The sequence below is a fragment of the Lycorma delicatula genome, chromosome 1, assembly GCF_047948215.1.
Source record: "Lycorma delicatula isolate Av1 chromosome 1, ASM4794821v1, whole genome shotgun sequence".
In the NCBI taxonomy this organism is placed as follows: Eukaryota; Metazoa; Arthropoda; class Insecta; order Hemiptera; family Fulgoridae; genus Lycorma; species Lycorma delicatula.
Genome location: NC_134455.1, coordinates 368,546,391 through 368,559,135, shown reverse-complemented (window position 1 = coordinate 368,559,135; position 12,745 = coordinate 368,546,391). Strand labels below are relative to the sequence as shown.

Here is a 12,745-nt window from a genome sequence, read left to right as displayed (position 1 = left end):
TCCTTCTAAATCCTTTTTACTCTCAGCTAGAAGTACTACATCATCAGCAAATCTGTGCATATTTATCTTTTCACCTTGTACTGTTACTCTGGATCTAAAATTAAAATATGAGCATGTAAACACATAAACAAACCCACGCACCATCTTTTTTTATGGAAAGAAAGTATTTTTTTTAATGAATTGGAGCCCACAGATACTAGAACACGTAAATTTATGAAGTGAACCTAAAGGAACAATAGTTACAAGAATTAACAACACTTGAAACTTTGATACAGATACAGATAAAAAATTGTTAACTTTAAACATAAAAGTTTTGTTCAAATGTTACTCTCCTGTTAACTTTGGTGAAGATACAAAGACAATACATAAAAAATTGAATTTGGATTAGTAGACAGAAAGACATATTTTTTAAAATCTAATGAAGTTAATAATAATTAAGCCTTCCTTTCATTTTTTTTTAATGATTAATTCACCACATTAATATAGCACATGAAAGTTCCAAACTTCATTGGGATTCAGAACAGGGCTTTCTGGAATACAGGTTGAAACTATGACACAAATGCTGATAATTTTTATTAATAATATTAGTTCTTAGGTCTTTAGGTTTATAAACCTTTTATTTTTCCATTATTGTATACATTAAATGTATTACCACTGAAAATAGCCTTAATATAAGGCACATGACTATTACTTTACAAACATAAACACTGATAATTAAAATGTTCTGAAAGTGTCTTGTATGTGTGACTGTAATAATTAACCACGGATTAATCATCATGCATTATTCTTCAACAACTAGGCCCTGCCATTTTAAGTACACTTTCATTATTTCCAAAAATTGTTAATTCGACAAATATCTACGTTTCTATATAATTTAAAAAAACCTGCAAACATCTTTGGCTAGTTTAATGCCTTTACAAATTACAATTCCCTTTCAACAAAAAGCCTAAAAAATGCAGGTTTATTTTATATTATACCTTCAACCACGCTTTTTCTGTAAGGGATTGATTATATAAGAATATATTACATTCTTTTAAATATACTTAAATATGTGCAAACATTTCTAAAATGGTAGGCAATGAAATGCCTATTTTAACCTGAAAAAAGTGACTTTTTTTATGAGTTTCATCTAAACAGACTCTCAAATAAAATTTTCAGAAGCCTATGTAACAAAAAACCACAATAACTAATTTCAAGAAAAAGGAAAAATTTAAATAAAGTCTGAATAACTGATGCCAACATCAAACAACTATCACCACTGAGGAACAAAGTACAAAGAATAGTTTTTAGGAGAAAACAAAATATCACACCGGAACAACTTGGACTGAAGAAAGAAAAGAGAAACACAGGAAGATTACGATAGAAATATGGAAGAATAAAAACCTTTCCAAAATGAATTAACTGAATCTCGTGGTCCAGAGAGGCCAACTTGAACTAAAAGAAAAAGCTGATAACACAGTTGTAGGCCTTTCCCGTCACATGACTAAAGCCGTGTTCCAGGAAAGTCCTACAAATATGAGTTGTTTCTAATGCACAGCTTACACAAACACAACTTAATTTAAAACATTTATCTTTTTTTTTTAAATATATTTTTTTGTTTATTTAATTCAATGATTCTAACTAAAGTGCAAACACATATCATATTTAATTAGCGTGGGTGTGAAGGTACTAAAGGTAACGGTCAGCACTAAGGTAATTGAATAAATACACTATGTGATTTCAAACTTATATAGAACAAATTTCACTTGCACAGTCAGCAGACTGGTGAAGCCACAAGCCTTAACACACTAGGTACCGAATCAACCAGGAGATCAAGTTTGAGATCCAACCAAACCGAGCTATTTTTTACAGTTTAACTATTATTCATTTATTTAATTCTACCGCTCACCTGGGACATCACAACATAGCAGACGACTAAAACAGCAATTTTGCTGTTGTAGTCGGTATAGATTATACGATACGACTTGTTGTATATTATACAATTATGAAAAAATTTATTTTTTGTGGCAAATATTGTTATTTTTTAATTGTTAACAGATGTTATGAAGAAAAATATGTATGAACTTAATTAGGCGAACTCAAAATACTGAGAATAACCTTGCTGTACAACCTCACCCCATTGATCTTTCAAGTTGAGAATTTAATGGCATCAATGCCCGATACGTAGAAGTAATCTGACCAAGTTTTGTCAAAATCAGTCTAGCAGTTCTGAAGATACAAAGTGATTTAGAGGCCAACACCGAACACACACATATGAACATTAACATTTGGAAAATTTCCAGTCTATTTTTTGGGTTCCTTAAGTGTCAAAATATCAAGATCCGGTGAAAACCGCATATGTCCAAATTGGACCAATTACAATACTTTCCCTTCTAGAGCTGTAGCGCTATCTAGACAGAAAAGTAAAAAAGAAAAATTTTAAAACAGAATTTCTCAATTAGATAAAATTATAATCTTTATTGTTATAAGGAATTATATTTATGTGCAAACTTTATGTAACTAAAAGTAATTTTAAATAATTAACAAAAAGAAGTCTCTTTTTTCAGTATAAAATATTTTATTTCATTGCCTACCATTTTAGAATGTTGTTTGAAGGGATTTCACATAGACTTTTTTATATAAATATCAATAAAAAATGATTAAATCTATCAAAAAAGAGTTGGTATTAATTTATATAAAATACATTCATATACACATAGACACTACAAATACTCAAATATATCTCCATCTAGAAAGTAATCTACATATTGAATCAACTTTTTTTTTTGAAAATTAAGGATTTTCAAGAAACTTCTACTTTTGGTACTCCATAATTAGAAAATTATAAAGACTACTATCTCAGAGATTTAGTCACATTAAAAAATAAATTAAAAAAATAACAAAATAAACCCAAATACCTTTTTGATGAATGATCAGATGTAGAAAACAACAATATTTCACATACATAACGTACAATTCTTAAATCCTTATTTCTCATCTTTTTTCGACCTCTTAAAATACCCTTCTGAATAAGTACATCCAAATTATCATTTACTAATTGAGGCTGTGATCTAAAAATAGAATTTAATAAAATTACCAACAAATAAATCAAACACAGATTACACATCATTCTGCAGTTACTATCCAAAAGTAAAAATTCTCTAATTACTGCTAACACAGTAAAATTAAGTAAAACAGATTTAAAGGTTCAGAATACTACTACAAGAATTTTTATTTCAATAATGGAGAAAAATGCTTTTTTACAACTTTCTTTTTAAAAAAAGAGAAATTTTACCATAATTTTTAAAAAAATTTATTATGTTAACAAACACAAAAATTGTGTAATAACACAAGCTATGTTAACAAACAAATAAATTAACTAATTAGTACATCAAATAAGCAGGATCAGTTTGATAATTTATAAATTCAAATGATAATTACCTATAAATTAAATGTGAAAAGAAAGATTTACTGCAGTTCAAGTTTCCTAAATAAATTGTAGGTAACTTAGCTTGATATCAAATTGGCATGTCCAGAAATATAACTGCACTTGAATTACAGTTATCAGAATCTAAATTATATAAGAATTAAATTTTTTTAATGTACAATGTAATTTATTTTATAACTGCAAATTTAGTTTTTAAATAGATTCCTGAAAAAGGGCGGCAGCTCTTTCAGTAGTTGCTAGGGCCGTGAATCAGGACAGCTTAAACAGCCATATCAACATCACTCAGTCCTCTGAATACTGCGCAGCTGGAAGCAATGGAAAACTGCATTTTTTCCAAGAAAATGTGGCTCTCTGCATTTTCATATAGCAATGATGAAGGAGCCTTCCTTGGTAAAATATTCCAGAGGTAAACTAGTCCCCCATTCGGATCTCCGGGTGGGGACTACTAAGGAAGGGGTCACCAGAAAATTAAAAAATAGCATTCTACGAGTCGGAGCGTGGAATGTTAGAAGTTTAAAAACGTTTGGTAGGCTAGAAAATTTAAAAAGGGAAATGGATAGGATAAATGTGGATATAGTAGGAATTAGTAAGGTTCGGTGGGAAGAGGAAGGCGACTTTTGGTCAGGTGATTTTAGAATAATTAACTCAGCTTCAAATAATGGGCAGGCAGGAGTAGGTTTCATAATGAACAAGAAGATAGGGAAGAGAGTGGAGTATTTCAAGACGCATAGCGATAGAATCATTGTAATAAGGATAAAATCAAAACCTAAACCCACAACGATTGTTAACATCTATATGCCTACAAGCGCCCATGATGATGATGAGGTAGAGTGTGTATACGAAGAGATTGACAAAGCAATTAAACACATAAAAGGATATGAAAATTTAATAATAGTTGGAGATTGGAATGCAAGCATTGGAAAAGGCAAGGAAGGAAATATAGTGGGTGAATACGGGGTGGGCAAAAGGAATGAAAGAGGGGACCGACTTATAGAGTTTTGCACAAAGTATAATTTAGTAATTGCCAACACGCAATTTAAAAATCATAATAGAAGAATATACACTTGGAAAAAGCCAGACAATACTGAAAGGTATCAGATAGATTATATCATGGTTAAGCAAAGATCTAGAAATCAACTCGTTGACAGCAAAACTTACTCTGGAACAGACATTGACACCGACCATAATTTGGTGATAATGAAATGTGGATTGGGGTTTAAAAACCTGAAGAAAAGGTGTCAGATGAATCGGAGGAATTTAGAGAAGCTTGAGGAAGAGGAGGTAAAGAAGATTTTTGAGGAGGACATCGCAAGAGGTCTGAGTAAAAAAGATGAGGTAGAAAATGTAGAAGAAGAATGGGAGAATGTTAAAAAGGAAATTCTTAAACAGCAGAAGCGAACTTAGGCGGAACAAAGAGAACTGGTAGAAAACCTTGGGTTTCAGACGATATTGCAGCTGATGGATGAACGTAGAAAATATAAGAATGCTAGTGATGAAGAAAGTAAAAGGAACTATCAACAATTAAGAAATACTATAAACAGGAAGTGCAAACTAGCGAAAGAAGAGTGGATTAAAGAAAAGTGTTCAGAAGTGGAAAGAGAAATGAACATTGGTAAAACAAACGGAGCCTACAGGAAAGTTAAGGAAAATTTTGGGGTACATAAATTAAAATCTAATAATGTGTTAAACAATGATGGTACACTGATTTATAATACGAAAGGCAGAGTCAATAGGTGGGTGGAATATATTGAAGAGTTATATGGAGGAAATGAATTAGAAAACGGTGTTATATAGGAAGAAGAGGAGGTCGAAGAGGATGAAAAAGGAGATACAACACTGAGATCTGAATTTAAGAGAGCATTAAAAGATTTGAATGCAGAAAGACTCCTGGGATAGACGGAATACCTGCATAATTATTGTGCAGTGCAGGTGAGGAAGCGATAGATAGATTATACAAACTGATGTGTAATATTTATGCAAAAGGGGAAGTTCCATCAAAATTTAAAAAGTGTTATTATTGTGATACCAAAGAAACCAGGAGCAGATAAATGTGAAGGATACAGAAGAATTAGCTTAACTAGTCATGCATAAAAGATCTTAACTAGAATTCTGTACAGAATTGAGAGGAGAGTGGAAGAAGTGTTAGGAGAAGATCAATTTGGTTTCAGAAAAAGTATAAGGAAGAGGGAAGCAATTTTAGGCCTCAGATTAATAGTAGAAGGATGATTACAGAAAAACAAACCAACATACTTGGCATTTATAGACCTAGAAAAGGCATTCGATAACGTAGACTGGAATAAAATGTTCAGCATTTAAAAAAAATTAGGATTCAAATACAGAAACAGAAGGATTGCTAACATTTGCAGGAACCAAACAGCAACAGTAACAATTGAAGAACATAAGATAGAAGCCGTAATAAGAAAGGAAGTCTGACAAGGATGTTCCTTATCCCCGTTACTTTTTAATCTTTACATACAACTAGCAGTTAATGATGTTAAAGATCAATTTATATTCAGAGTAACAGTACAAGGTGAAAAGATAAAGATGCTACGATTTGCTGATGATATAGTAATTCTACCCGAAAGTAAAAAGGATTTAGAAGAAACAATGAATGGCATAGTTGAAGTCCTACGCAAGAACTATCGCATGAAAATAAACAAAAACAAGACAAAAGTAATGAAAGGTAGTAGAAATAACAAAGATGGACCACTGAATGTGAAAATAGAGAAGAAAAAATTACAGAGGTAGAAGAATTTTGTTACTTGGGAAGTAGAATTACTAAAGATGGACGAAGCAGGAGTGATATAAAATGCCGAATAGCACAAGCGAAACATGCCTTCAGTCAGAAATATAATTTGTTTACATCAAAAATTAATTTAAATGTCAGGAAAAATATTTTGAAAGTATATGTTTGGAGTGTCGCTTTATATGGAAGTGAAGCTTGGACAATCGGATTATCTGAGAAGAAAAGATTAGAAGCTTTTGAAATGTGGTGCTATAGGAGAATGTTCAAAATCAGATGGGTGGATAAAGTGACAAATGAAGAGGTATTGCGGCAAATAGATGAAGAAAGAAGCATTTGGAAAAATATCGTTAAAAGAAGAGACAGACTTATAGGCCACATACTAAGGCATCCTGGAATAGTCGCTTTAATATTGGAAGGACAGGTAGAAGGAAAAAATTGTGTAGGCAGGCCACGTTTGGAATATGTAAAACAAATTGTTAGGGATGTAGGATGTAGGGGGTATACTGAAATGAAACGACTAGCACTAGATAGGGAATCTTGGAGAACTTCATCAAACCAGTCAAATGACTGAAGACAACAAAAAAAAAATAATAAATTTCAGTTAAAATTGAACAAATTACAATTCAGTCCAGTATAAAACAATCAAATTTTTAGAATTTATAAATTTTAAGATCTAATATGTATTAAAATAAGTTTCTTTTGGTTTGTTAATAACTATATTTTTTACAAAAAATTAATATTTTAAACAAATTAACTTGCTAAAAAAAAATAAACCAAATAATTTATTATCATAAAAAAACAGAAGAATGATATTTTGATTGATGTTTTTTAACTAAGTTATTCTAAGAAGGCCCAGTGTCTTGAAATCATGTTACCATATCTTCACTTTGTTTTAAAATAAAGCTGTGATTACAAAAATCTTCATTTAGGTTTAAAAACAGCAAATTCCTGTACAAGTTAGAAACTTCTACAATTACAATCTACACCATTTATTTTAAATGGTATAACCAAACAAACATCAAGTGGTTCTTTTATTTGTATAGAAAATAATTATTTTTTAACACAATTAAATGAAGAATTCATATCGTAACATATCGTCACCTTTATTGTCATATTAATCTTCATTTTTGACAAAAACGTATTTTTACGTAAACATATTTTTGTAACAAAAAAGTAACATTTTTAAGCTCTATATGTATGAATCACATACAGGTATAAAAAATTAAATAAACCTTGATTTGTTTAAATTTAGCTAAATTGCACAGCAGTTATTAAATTTCTATGCAGTACATGTTCAAAATTTGCTTCAGTAACCTCTGAAAAACATGAAATCCAGCATTAATTTGAAAATTCTTTTTCCAAAAGGTATAAATCACTATAACTTCTGCCAAATAAATTTTTTTTTAAACAGGTAGTACCTGTTGTTGTACTTCCAGTTTTTTTTATTTAAAGCAACAGATTTGCAATAAAACAATTACATTAACTTGATGTACCATAAAAAAAATCAATGAACAATTGGCAATGAAAACCATTTTTTATTTCATTTCTATTACCTTGAAGAATATTTCCTGAAAATTCTAACAGACATGTAAACTCATCTCAGGCTAACATTTAATTTTACATCAAAAAAATATTTTCCATAAGATTTAATCAATAAGTCATCATCATTAACCTGTTAATCAAAAACATTCCATCAATCAAATTTCATTAATCCATTAAGACAAATTTTTCCAGAAAATGGTGAGCTTTGTAACACTATTTCTTTAACAAGTCCATGCATGTATGTAAGTATATAGAACATATTTTATTGGTTCAAAAATGTTCAAAAGTAAAATTACTACTGCAAGCTGTTTTCTTATTTTACAATACATTTTTTGAATAAGTCTGGATGATGTTTAAAAAGATCTTATCTTTGATCGTTAAAGTACGATCTACAAGTAAGATTATAAGGAAGGCACAGAATAAACAAGTCTTAATGTAATAACACAACCAAAACAAAGTAAAAAAGTTTATCTAGTCTCTAAACATTGTTTAATTTCAAGTTTACTGAGACAAAGAATATTGTTATGAAAACATAACATTTAGTTACAGATAAAGCATTTAAATGCTTGAAAACTACGTAAATATGGGAAAAATAAGATAATTTTATTTACAGATGAACTCAAACATAACAGCGACATTTTAAAACAAAGTAAATTTTCAAACTGATACAGGCAGGTGGTCACTAGTTATTTTTGTTTCTTGCTTTCATTCTGAAATTTTCAAAATGGGTCAACCCATCCATCACTCATTGGGTTAAGAATCAGATTTCGATAAAACTCTTCATCATATTGTTTTTAAAACTGGTTTATTACACAATAACAATTGTTTATTATAATGTTGTGTGAATCAGTATTTATAAGAAACATTTAAAAATATTTCATGTAGATTTACGTACAAAACTCATGCCACCTGTCATCACTCTTACTTGAAAGTCATTTCATCAGTATATCATTACTTTATCCATTAACTAATTCAGAAGTTACTTTGATTTTATTATTTTCTTTCAATAATTACAACTTGATAAAGCCAACATTAATATCTTAATTATTTACTATTTAAATTAATGTTAAAAATATATTTAATGATAAGTAAAATATGTTTTTATTATTTAATATTAAAAATTTAATATAAGATAATAATAATAATAAATATATGTATATTTTCTTTTACATATAAAGTATCCCAAGAGGAGTCTGCTAAACTACATAGGCATATTTCTCTCATTAAAATAATAAAATTAGTTCATATAAATATGGGCCTACTGAAATTCTGAGAAGGTAAATTAAGGGGTAAATTTAGTGGTTTCCTATAGTTTTGATCTGTAAAAATAAAAAAAAATGAGTCCCAAAACTGTATATCCATTATTTTCTATGAAATAGGGTGAAAACAAAAAAATTGAGCTGAAAAACACAATTTTTTAGCTTTAGTGTAAAATAACTTTGTTTAAATTGCCAATAAACTAAACAAATTTATTGTTTAAATTGATTGAGAATTTAATTCCAAGAAAATTTACGTAAATTATCGACAAACAACGTGCCACAATGGCAATTTAGTTAGTTGTACTTTCATGTGAAATAATAACAGAAAAATTATGCTGCCTGCAAGCCTATTTGTAAGCCTATTCTTAATTATTAGTGCATTAATTATCCACTAGGGGTGCTGTAATATTAGTAGTCTGTGTTTAATCTTCCAGAGAGAAAGGTTCTACCATGATGAAAGTAACAAGTTGTTGTACACCCAGCGTTGCGCAGTGGCTCGTCCCAAAATCCTTTACCCGCCATGATCAATGTGATTAAAGGCAGAATTTTCAAAAATAAACAAACTTTTGAAACATAAAAGAATAAAATTTATTGACGAATATGAAAAGTGGCGTCGAAATGTGGATTTTTACTCTTAATATTTATAAATAGGATGTGTTGTACTCATGTGTGCGTGTACACGCACTTCCAAATAAATATGGAATGTAGGTTTTTTGTTTATTTTATATAAAATTTAATTAACTGTATGTGGAGTCGAGAATTATGATCTGAATGATTAATTTCGTTTATTTCTTAACAATATAATAATTTCTAATAATTTTTCACTAAGCAACAACTTTTTATTTTATTTTTATTTCAGTATTATAAAGTAATATTCATTTTGGTATCTGTAAAAAAATAAGTAATATCTCATTTTCCCGTGTAAATTAGATTATTAAAAGCAATTTCTTTCAAAAATTGTTTTGTGATAATAGTTTTAATTAAACTAAAAAAATCATCAATTCTGAAGATTGACCAAAATAAATAATATCAGATTTTTAGTTATAAAATTTTGAAATAAGTTATCTCCCATTTAGTTGATTTTCCATTGTAACAGCATTAAATAGTTTCACATAATAAATGGAAAATAATATTAGTAAAAAAAATATTTTATGAGCATAAAAAAAAAAATTATCGGTGATTCGATACCGAACCCCACGAATAGCAAAAGGAGTCGTTACCATAGAGCCACACACGCTACACGAAGACTTTGTGTCAGTTGCACTTCATAAGATGTGTCCCCTGTTTGTTTGTTTAGGTTTTCATTCATTATTTTGAAATCTACCTTAATTAACAATCAATTTCAATACTCTTAAGAATCAATAGGTTTGTATAAAATATTTATTTTTATTAAGGATTATAAAAAAAAGTTTTTTATTATTTTTAATAAATATTACAGCTTTATCAGTACCAAATAATATTAATTCATGTTGAAAGTGAATAATCATTCATAAATATTCTATTGTTAGCTCGTTTAATCATTATCATGTATTTAAAATTTTGTAAAATTTTTGTACAACTAAAAACTTTTGTCCCAAAATCTCTTACTTATATGTTCAAATAACCCGGTAGAAAGTGACGTTCAAATTCTAAAGGCGAAACCTTACTCATTTGTAAAAAAGTGTTATGAACTTTATTTTGGGTAAAAATCAGGGACCAAACAAGGGCCTGGACCTCACATATCTGTTGTTTATTGTGTTCTAGGCTTCTCACTCAAGGAAAAATGGCACATGCCACGTGCCATCTGCTGTCCCTATGATTTGGAGGAACCCAAAGATCACTCTTCTGACTGTTGTTTCTGCTTAACAAACATTAAAGGGATTATGTCAAAATCAAAACTTACAGTGGTGTACCCTAACTTGCAATCTGCAATGAGATCAGTTCCACACTGTGAAGAATTGCCCATATCAAAGCCCCCAGAACATGTGACATTAGATGAAGAGAGCTCAGAGTCTGATGGAAGTAAGGAAGAAAAAGAAACCGATTCTGGTGATACAACTATTGAACAAAGCAGTTTATCTGAGCCTCATTTAGTGACTCAAGAAAATCTTAACGATCTCATACGAGATTTAAAGTTATCCAAAAAACAGTCTGAAATGCTTACTTCCGGCTAAAAGAGTGTAATCTCCTTCAAAAGAATACAAAGACATGTACTTATCGTAATCGTCATTCTGAATTTAAAGACCATTTTTCTGAAGAAAATGGCAGTGTTTTGTAATAACATTCTTCTCTTATAGAGATAATTTTTAATGAACATAACCCAACAGAATGGCACTTGTTCATTGATTCCTCTAAAGTTAGTTTAAAAATTGTGCTGCATAAATTCCCTTCAGTACCTGTGGCTAACTCTGCTAGTATGAAAGAAATATATGAAAACTTAAAATTTATATTGGAAAAACTTCAATGTGCAGTGTGAGTGGAATATTTGTAATGATTTGAAGGTAATTGCACTTATTCTTGGTCTGCAGCTTGGTTACACTAAGTGCTATTGTTTTTTGTGTGAATGGGATAGTAGGGACAGAAAAAAAAACATTTCTTCAGAAAAGAATGGCCTAAACGCAAATCGCTCATTCCTAAACAGAAAAATGTGAAATATCACTCATTGTGTAATCCTAAAAATGTTTATCTACCTCTGTTACATATCAAACTAATATTAATGAAAATTTTTATAAAGGCCATGGACAATACTCCTGGTTTCATGTTCTTAAAACAAACGTTTCCTAAAATTAGTGATGGAAAAATTTGAGGAACTATTGAATCCACTGGAGAAAGTAGCTTGGCAAGCATTCAAAAATGTTAGTCAGTAGTTTTTTGGGAAATCGAAAGGGGGAAAATTACCATGATATTGTCAACAATCTTATAACATCTCATAAAAATTTGGGTTGTAATATGTCCTTAAAAGTACACTCCCTGCACTCGCACCTAGATCTCTTCCTGGAAAATCTTGGCACCATGAGTGATGAGCATGGAGAACATTTTCATCAGGAGATTTCAACTATGGAAAAGAGGTATCAAGAGAAAATGGAATCCTAATATGCTGGCCAATTATTGATGGACCATCAAGAGGGATGCTTCAGAAGCAAAATATAGCAGAAAATCTTCAATTCATACTTTCTAAGTGAGTCAAATGTTTGAATATTGTGTGATTAAGTATGCAGAAAGTATTAAAATGTTTGAAATTATAAATGCCTGTCCCTTGGAAAACTTTTGTGATGAGGAAAAACCAATATCATATTTGAATTCAGGATAAAAAATACTATCATAATCACATATTTTTCTCCCAGACGAAATTTTTTGTTCCCCAGTATAACAGAAGGCTTCATTTAGTCTAGAATTGTAATTCAGTATTTTCCATATTAGTACAAATTGTTCTGTATTGAAGAATACATTATTTTATCTTTTATTGACTTTATTTATACCAGTTTTCTCAGAATTAAATTATCAATTTAACCAATAAGTTTTATTTGTTCATTGACAATTTAACAAAATTATTTTTCACCAAAGCTAAAAAACTGAGTTTTTCAATTCAATCTTTCTGTTTATTATACCCTACTTCATAGAAAATAATGGAGATACAGTTCTGGAAGAAATTTTTTCAGATCAAAAACCATAAGAAACCACTAACTTCACCCCTTAATTTATCTTCCCAGAATTTATCTTTCCTTAAATCTCTTCCCAGGCTTCATTCAGTGGAAGTGGAGAAATCAGGGTGAAATCTTTCTCAAGCTGAGA

At 29.8% G+C, this 12,745-nt stretch overlaps 1 protein-coding gene across 1 annotated transcript in view; it reads right to left on the bottom strand.

Annotated features, from left to right (window-relative positions):
• The window catches only part of Cap-D2 (CAP-D2 condensin subunit), a 127,487-nt gene that overhangs the window by 53,879 nt on the left and 60,863 nt on the right, over positions 1-12,745 (bottom strand). Inside the window, exon 14 of the mRNA XM_075354479.1 lies at positions 2,898-3,050. Within this exon, the coding sequence (XP_075210594.1) occupies positions 2,898-3,050 (153 nt within the window). The remainder of the gene's footprint in view (positions 1-2,897; positions 3,051-12,745) is intronic.